The sequence below is a fragment of the Brassica oleracea genome, chromosome C3, assembly GCF_000695525.1.
Source record: "Brassica oleracea var. oleracea cultivar TO1000 chromosome C3, BOL, whole genome shotgun sequence".
In the NCBI taxonomy this organism is placed as follows: Eukaryota; Viridiplantae; Streptophyta; class Magnoliopsida; order Brassicales; family Brassicaceae; genus Brassica; species Brassica oleracea.
This window is the reverse complement of record NC_027750.1, coordinates 51469254-51483460: the sequence shown is the minus strand read 5'-3', so window position 1 is coordinate 51483460 and position 14207 is coordinate 51469254. Positions and strand designations below refer to the sequence as shown.

At 35.7% G+C, this 14207-nt stretch overlaps 2 protein-coding genes and 1 long non-coding RNA gene across 3 annotated transcripts; 2 read left to right on the top strand and 1 right to left on the bottom strand.

The window, feature by feature from the left end:
• Window positions 1–490: 490 nt before the first annotated feature.
• LOC106335568 lies at window positions 491–1424 on the top strand. The gene is made up of 2 exons (XR_001268737.1): window positions 491–782; window positions 869–1424. It is a non-coding gene; the product is annotated as an uncharacterized LOC106335568 (long non-coding RNA).
• A 1821-nt stretch (window positions 1425–3245) lies between these two features.
• On the bottom strand, window positions 3246–4403 carry LOC106330864 (putative F-box protein At1g47790). Its single transcript, XM_013769266.1, has one exon. The coding sequence runs from the start codon at window positions 4401–4403 to the stop codon at window positions 3246–3248; it is 1158 nt and encodes a 385-aa protein (XP_013624720.1).
• Window positions 4404–6871: 2468 nt separating this feature from the next.
• Window positions 6872–8492, top strand: LOC106328959 (GEM-like protein 1). The gene is made up of 4 exons (XM_013767516.1): window positions 6872–7183; window positions 7268–7369; window positions 7469–7740; window positions 8123–8492. Exons 1-4 carry the CDS (start codon window positions 6964–6966, stop codon window positions 8300–8302), a joined length of 774 nt encoding a protein of 257 aa, XP_013622970.1. The 5' UTR covers window positions 6872–6963; the 3' UTR covers window positions 8303–8492.
• Window positions 8493–14207: the final 5715 nt, after the last annotated feature.

The following is a 14207-nucleotide window of genomic DNA, read 5'->3' as shown; positions in this document are numbered from 1 at the left end:
ATCAGTCCTCTGTTTCTGACGATGCCGAAATATTAATTCTCTAGTGACTATGACTCGAATCCTAGTGGTTTCACCGCATCGAATTTTTCTCTTCAGCTTAATCACCACCATATCACAAGCCTTCGTTTTTATTTTATTATTTAAAGGAAAAGTTCATGAACATGGCAAACTCTATCGTTCCACGTATGTCCCACGAAGGATAAAACGTTACAATAAGTGATTTTTGAAATTTAGAGTTCCCCCAAATACCGGGTCAAGGTTTTTTTTATATCAACACCCTCTTATTTTATTATTTAAAGGAAAAGGTCATGAACACGATAAGTATCTACCGTTCCACGTATGTCCCACGAAAGATAAATGTCACAATACGTCACGGTTACGTGTTTCCATGCCGTGACACAAAATAATATTTGAAATTTAGTGTCCCCGCAAATACCGGGACAAGTTTTTTTATATAACCCCACACCTTTCGTCTTGTTCATAATAACAAACAAGAGAAGGTTAATTAACAGAACAGCAAGCGACAACATAGAAAGAAGCGCTCTGCTCTGCTGCATATTTTTTTTTCTTAGTTCTTCTTTTTCGTTTTTGATCTGAAAATTTTAGATTTCTCGTGGAGAATATGGTAAATTCGCATCCGGTGGGTTTCAGATTCCATCCGACCGACGAGGAGATCATTGGCTATTACCTCAGGGCAAAAAATATGGATGGCAACACGACTCATGTCAATGAATTCATTAACACAGTCGATATCTATAGCTTCGATCCTTGGGAGTTACCTTGTAAGTCTTACCGACTACTTCACTGTTGTATTGAAACATCGGCTAGTTTTTGTTTATTTGTTTGTTGTTATTAATTTATTTCTCAGCCAACTCGAGTTCGATAAGGAAGGACTATGTTTGGTATTTCTTCGGTCGTAAAGACAACAAATATGTGCACACAAAAAGAAAAGTAAAGACGACAAATATAACAGAGGAACCCCTTTTTTCAAAAAAAAAAGACAAATATAACAGAGGAGGGAGACAGAGCAGGAAAAAGAGTTCTGGTTTTTGGAAGAAGACCGGAGTTACTGTTAACATGATCAACCCAACAGTCCAACAGCCCATGACAAGAAAGAAGAAGAAGTGAGCCATCAACAACGCAAGCCCACAACTCAGCTCAAGACACCAACAGCTAGCTTGACTGTCAACAGCTCAGCCTTCGCTGAAAACAAGCAGAGTATGGATTCAACAATTAAGTTGGAGAACAGATTTGGTCTCCTTGCAGAAAACGACATTTAAGCTCTCTGAGTAGAAAATTCCTTAATATATTCCATTAGGTTAAGCTTGTCCTCTCTGTATAAATAACAAAGGATGTACAAGTTATTAAGTATAAAAAGAAAAAAAAATTCTTAAGTAATAAAAATGGGGTTTAAGCTTTGAGTATATCTTCTGTTTCTATTCTCTGTTTACCTTTTGCTTTCAGTTATGACGGATATCATGCGAAAGAGAGGGACTCGAGAGAAGATTGGTGAGAAAAGGGTTATAAATGGTGTTTCACTACAACCAAACAGCGGCTTTTACCACATGAGCCGAAGTGGTTTATTGTACATTGTTGGCATATTTAATATTTAACGGACTATATATACACGTAAGTTCTCTTCTACAAATTCACCTAATCAGTTACCTAACTAAGACAACGAGATGAACGGCATATAGTCAGTCCTAGTCCCATGGTTTGACAAAATCAAAGTTTCTGGTTTAGTTAACCATGCTTATTCCTTTTTATGTTTTGTTTATATTTCAAAAATCAAACGAACTTTACAGACTACGGATCAAATTATGTCACATGTTTCTTCTTCTCATACGTATACAGCTGATAATTAGCCATCTAGCTTAATATTGTGTATTCTCCATATCTTCAACTAACTTCATACAATTGTTTCTAAGATAAAGCCGCTACCATCTATTGTAAACGCATGTAGTTAATAGTTTGCATAGGCAGAACAAATCAAGGAACGGTCAAATCATTAATTAAAGATCACAAGTAAAACGAAAACATAAGAGAATCATTTAGTGTCATAAAATTAAAGTGTCACTGAGAAGAAAAGAAAAGGTGCAACAGCGAATGAACCGCTGATTTAGAAGGACACAAGAGTCTCGGTGTGGTTTTGGAAAACACTAAGGGCATATTTATTGCAAGCTCTTAATAGCTTCCCTTAGTATTAAATAGATTAAAAATATTCAAATCACAGCCAAAATATGAAGACACGCAGCTTAATTACGGACGCGAATGGGCGCCTCTTGATAGACACGTGTCTGAAGTTAATTGGGGAGAGGAAAAATGGAACGCGTTGTTTTGTCTCGATTCTTCATTTCTCTATCTCTCTGTTTCTCTCTTCCTTCTCTCCTCTCCAGGCGATCGAGAAGGCAATATATCTTCTTCGCCGTGGCTGTTCTTCTTCTCGGTGGCTCTCTAGGCGGGTCTTGTTGACGAAGGAAAATGGAATTCCCTCTATCGGTTGGTCTCATCGGCGAAGGATAATGGCGAGATCTCTCTTCTTCGTCGTGGCTCTTCTTCTTCTCGGTGGCTGGAAAGGTAAGGATGAGTTTGTTTGTGCACGTCTTAGCTTGTGCATGTCGGGGAATCTAATAAAACTGGGCTTAGATTATGTTATTTCATCGTGAATCTAGATAAGTTCGATCCACTAATTTTTGTTTTTTTTTTTCTGTGTTTGTGTCTTCATATGGAGTGATGAAGAGGCATGATCGAAGCTCAAGCTTGGGCTTTGTCTGACAAACCCCCACGATTGTTCATAAGGTAAAACCTTTCTCTTTGGTCTTTTCAATTGTATAAAATCAATCTCTTTGCTCTGTTGAATAGGAAAGACCATAGTTTATATTCGTTGCTGGATTGCGAATTGTTGTTGAATTTTATTGCAATTGTTGGTAATACAAATGTGCATGCACAACTAAAACGGGATTTGGTCGAACATATATGGGCTAAATTTGGAACTGATTAAAACAACAATTGAGTTTCGATGCATCTTTGAAATTATTACCGTTTGTTTTTGTACTTTTTATGTTTTTATGTTTTTTTTATTCTATGTTTAAAATGTTATGTTTAAAATGCTATGTTTAAGTTTTATCTTCAATAAAATTATGTTTAATAATTTATTTTTAATAAGAACCTCTAATTAAGAGACAAACAATAAACCACTAAAATTAAAGGTCTCTTAACGATGTCCCTTCTCTTGATTTTAATAATTAAAAATTCATTAAGGACAATTTAAGAAACATTAAGGGTCTCAACAATAAACATGCTCTAATATTGTATATACCGCCGTTGCTACAAAGTCCATAACGACTTCTAAAGTCACCATCCACAATTCCTTCAAACAAAGCTTCTCTCATCATGTTTCTCCTCGGATTTAAATATAGAATATAAAGCGATTCATTCTTGGTAGAGGTAAAAACAAGCTCACCAGCAGCAGTAACACCGTTTAACAATAGACCAGCAAGTATATGAAGACAGCATTCTTCATGCAACCATTCGTCTCCATTTGAATCATTCAAAATATATAGATGAAGATTACGGTCATGTGTCCTTTTATGAACTAAGGCTAGTCTTCCCTCATAAAGTATCATATGACACGGCATTTGATAAAAACCTTCCAGAATTTTGATAAGATTGAAGTTTTCATATTTGACATCAAAGCTCATTATTATACGATGACCATCAGTATAATAAGCCTCGTAATACAGAATCCCATTGAAGCATCGCCCATATCCTCCTATACTTGAGGAATGCATAGGGCAACGTCCTTTGGTTATTATTCTCCATGATTCTTGACCTCCCAATGTAAGAACCCGTGGCTGGTCGGTAAATTCCATTCTCGACATGAACAATACTTTGTGTTTACCTTCCAAAGGATCGTAGCCCAAATAAGAACGGTATCCCGAACAAGGCGAACCTTTAACCGAGATGGTTTCTTGGGGTTGTGGTAAGGTTAAAAACCTTCTCAAGGTTGGGTTCCATACTACAAGATCCTTTAATAAAATCAAGCCCTGGACGCTCTCGGAATATTTTGGGTTTGTCATCTGATAACTGTGGTACGGAGGATATGACCCGTCTTCATTCTGGTTTTGAGGAAAGGAGAAAACGAAGTGCTTCTCTAGAAGTGAGTGCTTCTCTAGAAGTGTGTGCTTCTCTAGAAGTGTGAAGGTGAGAAGAAGACGCGGAGTCTGTGAAGAGGACCGAGACGCGAAGGTGGTGATAAAACTCGGAAGTGTGATGAAAGAAGACCAGAGCCTTGAGAGTATATCCAAGGTTAGATCAAGAGGAATATTGTCTACTCGGCATCTATCATCCTCATCATCTTGTGTTGCTCTGTTGATCTCTCTTGTCTTCTTATGTTCTTCCATGGCCGATTGCTCAACAATGAAAATATTAAAAACCCTAATTCCATCTTCCAAATATATATCCCATAAAAACATTAAGCTTTTGTTTGAAAACATAGATAGCAGTTAAAAAATAGTAATGTTTGGAAATATAGATTAGTAATCTATGAAAAAAATAATGAATTTATTCTATTAAAAAAATTAGACTCATTACATTATATTAAAAAGTAGTGGGCTTATTTTACTTGATATACATATTCAAATCAAAATAATAATTTAAAATTGATTTATATCAAAAATTCATTTAAAAATATACATATATTCAAAATTTGATTTTTGCCAACATATTTTTCAATAACCATTATTAAAATATTTTCAATATATAAGAAAAATACAATACAAAGATCCATTTCAAACATCAACTTAAATTATGGTTTTTATACTTCACATTGAAATTTAAAAATATAATATATGTGATTATTTATATGATTGTACGTAGAAAATATTATTAATTATAATAAAATTTATTTGATGGTATGTATAAAATACGATTAATTATATGATAACACATATTTTTGTAACATATGATGACACATATAGGATATATAATAGTGATTAGGGGTACGCGTTCGGGTTCATTTTCGGATCTGTTTGGGATTTCGTGTTCGGTTCAGATCTTTGAAGATTTGGTTCGGATTTGGATAACCAATTTAAATTGGTTTGGTTTAAATATTTGGATAGAGAATTAATAATTATTTAAGTATTTTTGGAGTTATGAATATATTTTAAGTATTTTAGACATTTATGTTTGATTATTTGTATATATTTTCAAGTATTTAAACGAACTTAAAATTATCATATATATTCTGGATGTTGTTATATATATTAAATCTAAAACTAATTAATATATATAAGTATATATATATATCTATTTTGGATACCCAAAATACTTCGGTTCGGATCAGATTATGTTTCAGTTCTTTAAATACCAAAATTTTGAATAATTCGGATATTTAATCAATTTCGGTTCGGATTTTGTACTACTTACTCGGATAGGGATCGGTTCGATTCTTCGAATTCGAGTTTTTTGCCCAACCCTAAATAATAACATAAAAACAACTAGCATCATATTTTTTTTAAAAATACATCCGCGCGAACACGCGGGTCAAAATCTAGTTATATTTTAAAACTAAAATTAAAATATGTAATATTTTATTTAAAATATTTTGAACTACGTTTTCTATTTCCTTACTTGTTTATATTTTATGTCAAAAGAATATTTACTCATATTTAGTTATGTACAGCCAAATTATTACGTTTCCTATTATTTTGTTGATGTAGTTATAAAAGGATGGGAATTATGTTGTATTTCAATCAAGTTAATTGATATTATCAAGAAACTTTTAAGCATATTTCTATTTTATTCTAAGATATTTGGAAAGTAACATTTACATATAAAAAACATTTACATATAATAAATAGAGGGAAAATTAACATTTGTTTATATATAGAAAATAATGTATTATATTCTAAAAGAATAAACTGGATATTATTTCATTTTTGTATAATTTCTCTATTTAAAACATATATAAATGGGCCGAAGATGATACGAGGTTAAAAACAAATTGTTGACAGCACGATACATGATACACTGGCTGTGAAAAAGAGACTACGGGTTTGATCGGTAGATGATGTAGATTTAACCTTTTAGCTTTAGAATTTACACCGTAAATTTTATGACTATAAATTTAGATTTAATTGTTATAAATTTGTTTTTGAAACACTAAATAAAATCTGTACAAAAATGAATTTTAAAACCAACTTGTTTCATTTTAAAGAATTTGGGTCATAGCTTTAGATTTTAAACTAAAGCATGATTGATAAATAAATTAGTTGTCAAAAAAAGAAAAAAACTGTGCAAAGCACTTAGGGCATGATTAACGGTAAGAACCTTGTATGAGGTTTCTAATTGATATAAAGATAATTTTGTTAATGTAAATGAAGTAAATAAAAAAAGATTAATTTTTTGTAAAAAAACTGACCGATGACAAAACTACGGTTGGTGTTTTAAGTATAAAGTGCGTTTCTTATATCGTTGTTTTAAGAAACTATCCTGACAGTCTCTCCATTTTCAGTACTTTTTGATGTTTTTAAGGGGAAAAAACGCATTTAAGAAACTGCGTTAAACATGGCCTTATATCATCTATCAGTCGTAGTTTGAAAAAAAAAAAACACCTACCAGTCATCATAAAATATTTATACAAACGATTAATAATGGCAACATAAAAGCATGATTAAAATAGGGTTCTCAATATATGGTTATTAGCGGAATATAAAAAATTGTCTATTAACTTTTAACTAAAAAAAACTAAAAACTAGTTCTTAAATTCGGGTAGAACATCCACCTAAGAAACCCGTGTTAATCATGCTTCATTAAAATATTTGTAGTTTATGAGATGCGAACCATGTTCCTCTTTACTTAACCAAAAAGAAAAGAAGAAAAACAATATATATATATTTTGTGTGTCAAGCCACAATTAATAAAGGGAGATCGTATCGAAAGAAGAAGAGGAAGAATCAAAGCATGAGTGGGCAAGAGAATCGCGATGGCAGCCGGACCTCCACTCCCGCCGCGTCGGAGCCCAAAGCAGCTCCTCCTCACTCCTCTGACTACGCTCCTTACCCTAAGCTCGATCCCAACGACGTCACTCCTCCTCCTCCGCCTGCTCCCATCTCAGGCAACGCCGCCACCACCATGCCGCCGGAGTTCAATCCTTACGTCTCTCCTTCCCCTGTCCCCAAGAGTAAGTTGCTAAACATCATCCGATCTCGCATCCCATCGAATCTATGTGTTTAATTGATTGATTGATCTTGGTGATTGGGGGAAGATACAATGGACTCTGTGAAGGACACGCTCGGGAGATGGGGGAAGATGGCTGCAGACGCCACCAAGAAGGCGCAAGATCTCTCCGGGAACGTTTGGCAGCACTGTAAGGCTCCCTCCTCCTCCCTTCTTCTAGTGTGAGGAACTAGTCTTTGTATAGATATATGATATGATTGAATGATATCTTTCTCCCTTTGTTTCTCAGTGAAAACAGGTCCAAGTGTAGCTGATGCTGCTGTTTCGCGAATCGCTCAGGGGACCAAGATACTTGCTGAAGGTGGGTATGAAAAGGTCTTCAAGCAGACGTTTGAGTGCTTTCCCGATGAGCAGCTTCGCAAGACCTATGCTTGCTACTTGTCTACATCTGCTGGTCCTGTGATGGGTGTTATGTATCTTTCCACGCACAAGCTTGCGTTTTGTAGTGACAATCCTCTTTCCTACAAAGAAGGTGATCAGACCAAGTGGAGCTATTACAAGGTGCTTTTTGCTCGTTTTCTTTCTTTCTTTCTTGCTGTTGTGATTTCATAGGCTATAACAAAGTTTCTTGTCATTTCTAACCTTTTATGGATTTTTTCTTGAGTAGACATTTCTTAAAGTATTTGTATTCCGAGGACTAAATCTTATAGGATTCCTGATAAAACTAGAGGAGAGATTGAATAGTTGTTGGTTTGAGAGTTTTGGCTGGTTCACAATATAAGGTTTAAGGGCTGTCAGACCCCAAACATGAGCTGAAACACTACACAACCCAACCAAGCTGTGAACTTGTTTAGAAAATGATCTCTGCATGCTTCTTGTATCAACCAAAACAGATTTTGAGAACCTTAGACCGTGATGATGATTTTGATCTGATATTGGATAGGTGGTACTTCCGGTGAACCAGCTCAAGGCTGTGAACCCATCAACAAGCAGAGTTAACACATCTGAGAAGTACATACAAGTGATTTCCGTGGACAACCATGAGTTCTGGTTTATGGGGTTTGTGACTTATGATAGCGCTGTGAAGAGCCTTCAAGAAGCTGTGCAGCCACATGCTCCATGAGGGTCCAACGGTGTTCAGTAGTATTGTGCATTACATATATGCATCAGTGTGCGTGTTTATTACTTGATACCATCTCACTTTGTGTTGTACATTTTACTCTCCTGGTGTTATCATAAAACATTGCTTCTGCTCATTTGCTTTTGTATAATTAAATTATTGTTTATTTACAAATAAACCCATTGTGTCTTTATCTAGTTCCATTTAGATGTGTGATGGATTTTGATTCCAACACTCTTCTCATAAGAACAATAACGCATGCAAGATAGCTCAATAGTGAACAAAGGTCTGTTTTTTTCTGTCAATAATGTACAAAAATCTTCTCCGTGACTGGTTATAGGATCCTTATTGTAAATATAATAAACTACGGGATGAAATGTTTCAAGTGATCGAAGAGTGAGGACTCTCTGTGTTATTTATCAATACTTCCAACAGCCTCATTAGGGCTTGTATAAAAAGGGGGTCGCCGCTTCAGGAGCAAAGCAACATCAATAATAAGTAACGTTTTCTCAGAAACTAGGGATCTCCATTTTTATGCGCATTCTTATTTATCTGTTTCAAGTTTCTGGTTTTGCAATATAGTCGCTATAGTTCCCGATGATCGAATAACCTTACTATATAGTTTCAGCCTTGTCTGAATATATCAGTGTAGAACAAAACTCAGTTTGTCTGAGGGAACTAGATTCGTCTATGTTTTTTTTTCTTCATTATTACATAGTTTGAGTTTTTAGTTTCACAATCTGGTTCTTTCCTTTTCCTTTTTGGTTTGGTACTCAATGATGATTCGAGAAAATCTCTATAACAAGTTTCAGCCTTGTCTGAGCTAATCAATGTTGATAAATTCTTCGATTCTGAGGGAAAACTCATACAGTATATATTTTTTTTTTTTATCAATGTTGGTACTTGGTAATCAGCATTATTTGGTTAAAATATGACTTTTGTGTCCCAACAAATTTCGGCTCAAGCAAGTGTTTTTAGTTGTTTATTATTATGGATTGATGAATCAAATCATGATTGCTGAGTGAAGTCGTCTCCTCTGTCTTGTGAAGCAGCTGGGTGAGATGGCTAGAAGTCTCTCAACGATGGTAGATCCATTTACATTCAAATAAACATTTGGAATACTGAGCCATTTAGTGGTATCTTGTAAAGGAACCTTGGAAGATGACCTCATTAAAGGCCAAGACAGCTAATGTTCATACTTCATACATTATTATCTTGCACAGTTACACTGAACTATACACTGCCCAGTTAACTGTATTCAGAACAGATGGACTTTTGTCTTTTGCTGGGCTTAGTCGATCTTTGTTATTGGGCCAGAATGATAATCATCTCCTTTTTTTTAATAATGATTCGTTTTTTCACTTTATTAGCAAAAGCTTTTTTATCTGTCCAGCTTTAAGATAAGCCACGAAACGCAAACCTTCAGTATTAAATATTAACATATCTCGAAGGGGTGGAAACTATGACTTATTTTAAATCTCCATGAATTAAATATTACAAATTTATTTTTCCATGGATCAATAGTTCAAAACTTAATTACACATAAACCACAGTTTAAATTGGTTTATTTGTTTAAATTGGTTTTCTCTTAATCAAACAATTTAAAATCAATTACACCGAACCAAAATCCAATTTTTATATATATTTTTTTACTAGTCCTCCATCTATGATATATGTTTTCTGATAAACAAAACAAAACTTTCTTCAGTTGTAAAAAAAGAACGCATAAACTCCTCAACCACCATTTGTGGAAGCACCGTAGCCTATTGATTAAGGTTTAAAGGCTTCTACACCCAGGTCTGGGGTTCGAATCCCAGACTATGCAATTTATTGCAGATTGCAGGAAATCCAGGTTTCAAGTCCCGGAGAAAGCGGTTTATTAAACAATTATGCAGACTACAGAGGAAAGACTTGCAAGGGATCTTCAACATGGTGCAAGTAAATCTGGTCAGACGTGGATCTTCATAGGACGGCTCATGTGATGCAGTTAGGCGTAGGTCTTCATAAGGCAGGTAATATTGTCGGTTGTCGAATCGTCTATGTAATCTTTCCTATATCATAATTGTAAGATCGTAATAAATCAGCGTTAAAAAAAAAAACTCCTCAACCACCGTAATTCGTAAACCTTCATATGTTTCTGTGATGTACTAAAATCTCTTTTGCAATTTTTTTTTTCAAAGAAACATCAAACTTATATTCTTCTTCTAATCAATATTGTCTCCTTCATCAAGGATATGCGCCCATGCATTTTCTTTGAGAGGCTTAAGTACCCAAAAACCAAATTCAACATTTAATTCATCAACATGTCGGTAAGATTAAACACATATCGTCTTTTTCTCCAGAAACCATGAAATTCGTCTGCAGCATAAGCATATATACCGAAAACTGCGAGTCACTCTTGCAGTATATTGACGGATTTACGATGGTGATGTCTACGTTTTTGATTAAACGGCAATGGAGGAGGAGAGATTATAGCCTGGATTGAGAAGATGCTCAGAGACGATGAGTGAAGGGTCAGAGGAGGAGAAACGCCGCGAGCAACAGAGCTTATCGGCTTTAGGAAGACCAGTGACGGTATTGTGTACTAAGAAAGGTTTGGGATGACTCCAATACTGCTAGGATTAACGACAATGGTGAAAAAAGAAAAAGAAGGCCTCTGAAGAAGTTGATAAATTTTTTAAGAAAAAAATTATATATAAAAATTAGATTTTGGTTTGGTTTAATTGATTTTAAGCTTTTTGATTAGGAGTAAACCAATTAAAACCAATAAACCAATTTAAACCATGATTTATGGATAATTAAGTTACGAACTATTGATTCATGGAGAAATAGGTTTGCAATTTTTATTTTGTGAGAATTTAGCATGAGGTTAAAGTTCGGTAGGGATTTAATGCTATATGATAGTTATCGTGGATAAATAGATAGTCGACCCTATCTCGAAATTGGGTTGAATCAAAGAGTTTTTTTTATAACTTGCACCAATGAGGTTCCTAAGTTCAGTGTATTGAGAACTATTGAACTATAATCAAACAAGTCGTATGGTGTGAGATTTGGACTATAGCGACAAGACAAATTAGCCAATATTTAAGATATCTGAATTTACTCAAAGCAATAGCTCCTTGTCGTCTTATTATTTGCTCACCAACAAATAACGTACGTCGTTTGGATTTTCATATTGAAGTTGTTAGCATATAAACTATGACCCATGCATGCCTACCAAACATTAAGATTTAGCATTTGGAATTATTCTTGTGTTAAATGAAGAAAGTCAATACTGCGATATCTAGATATTTGATGGGTTGTATGTCCATCTCCCTCTAATTTCTGGTTTGAAGTGTTTTATCTATTTATACTAATAAATTAGAGTTTTTTCTCTCCTTGGAAGGGAATAATGACAAGGGTTGCTCTCTGATTTGTTAATACACTCGAATTGGGTTTTTTTTTCTAAACGTGATTATGTGTTTCTAAGCCCATGTCATTACAGAGCAACTCAAGGCCCATATCCTTCTTTCCTTTAGGTCTCATCTTCTCACCGTCGCCGCCTCTCCGAATTGAAAGACGAAGTTGATGCCATGGCCGTTACACTCTTTCCACTTTCTCCTCTTTACTCCCTGTTAATTGGTGATTGCTCCACTCCTCTTAGCATTCAATCCGCCTCTTCGCTTCACAAAGTTACTTCCGGTATAAATACCTCCTCTTTCACACATGATTATCACAACTTTGAGAAGAACCAGAAGATTACTCTGTTCAATTTCCGGTGCTCTAACGTTGCGGAGGAGGTTCGATTGTTGCGGTTCTGGGAAGCGCGAAATCTACGGAAAGGAGGCGAACTGATGAGTGTTGACATGCTCTTTGTCGATGAGAATGTAAGCCTTTTTTCCATGAATCTGTTTTACTGTTTACTTCATCTTGATTCTGTAAAGTATAACGCCGTTAACGTTCCTTCCCAAAAACATTGTTTTAACGTTTTATTTTCTCTTTGTTTACAGTCAACCTAACGCAAGGAACTGTCAGTGCGAACCGTCAGCGCGAACCGTCAGCTTAGGTTCAGGGAACGTCTCAGCGAAGGCTCCCTCTACACCTTAACCGAATTTGACGTCGTACGTAGCAACACCAACTTCCGTTTGTCTGATGCTTCTTTCTCGATTCGGTTCAATGAAGAGACCTCTCTTGAGAAGGTAACGGCGTCTGCTAGGTCCATCCCTACGGAGCTTTTCAGATTCATGGCATATAGTCAGATACTTGAGTTCGCAAACACTGGGAAACAACTTCCTGGTATGTATTCCTACACTTAGTCCTTTAGTTGGTTCTGTGATAGCATGTGTTAAAGTAACCCACCTGATTATTTATCAGACATGATTGGTGAGTTGAATGCAATCCGAAGCACAATCACAGACCGTCTACCAGGGGCACAACGTGTGATGCTAACTCTGCGTCTTCGCACGTTCATTTCATTTTATATACGACATGTGTTATTCCGGAAGCTTTTATCGCATCTGTTGAATTGAGTTTTGGTTGTTCTCTCTGCAGTGGTGAAAACGTTTGTGTGAGTATGTTTGACTCCTTGGCTCTTGCGTTCCATACCAAATTAGACAGTTATGGGAGAGAGCCGAGAGTCGTTATTGCTACAAGTGTGAATCCTAAGATAGTTGGGGGTATGCGTATTTTGTGTTTCTGAATTTCAGTTGCATACATACATATATATTCGTCAAAAGCATGTTAGTTTCTATCTGTTTAGTACTTAAGTACCCCTTATTAATTCCCATGTGTTTTCTCTGGCCCTCTATTTTTGAACGGTAATTCTAGCACACATCTCTACTTTGACCTGAGAGCGCAGCTGGGAAAGAAGTCTTTGACATGTACGACTCATAATTCTATTTCAAGTACCCCAAGTTTGTGATATTGACAAATATGTGGTTGCAAGTTAGAGTTTATTTGATGAAGGACTTTAAATGTAATGCATTAGATAGAACCTGTTCACACATAGGAGTACAAGACCTTCTTCCTCACGTTATGCTTTCATCCCATTTCCAGATTGTGTGCCACAGCCGGTGGTGACTCTACCAGTGTGACATAGTAAGGTGGTGTCAAGGAGCTGTAGACTGTTTCATTAGCGGAGTTGACGACCTACTTTCTGGAGTCGCCACCACAAGTATGTTTTCTTAATTACCACCTTCTCAAGTTTTCTCATACTTGGAATATTAAACCCATGTACCTCATTCACAGACAGGTTATTGAGTTTCTATACACAACCAAAGTTATATAGGAACAACAAACAGATGGTGCTACATCTCATGTGCCAAGTATTTCCAAAAAACTACAGCACCTAACGCAAGTGCTTTTAGTGTTCTCAGGTTCTCTCCTTAAACATATATCTTAAACCTCTTAATATCACATAAGTCCTTTAATTATTTGAAACTCACTACTTTCTTTGAATTGAAACGTTGATGCTTTATAAGGTGCAGCGGGTGTGGGAACCAAAATTCGCACTGTCGATTTACGTTTAAATTAAGAAAATAAGAAAACCCTAATTTCCCAGAGGTCCGGATCTATGCGAGAGCCAACGGCAAGTGACCAAATATATGCGAAAATCATGAAAAGATAACAAACGAGTTTAGAGAAAACAGTAGATCTTATTTTAAGTCCGCGTAAGAGCGTTGCGATCATTACAAGAGATCATAAAAGCTTTGGCCGCAAAGGCTGTCAGCGAGTTACCTAGTTCTAGCGGCCTAAAAGCTCAAACCTAGTTGAGTCACAGCTCGATAACAAAAGACGAAGAAAATACAGCAAAACGTTTTTGATTGATTTCGGACTGAACCGTATGAAAGGCTGCCTACGTACCCCTTTCGAGGATCAAGCCGAACGTAGTTCAAGAGTGAACCAAGAGATCGAACTGCTTGTGCGCATT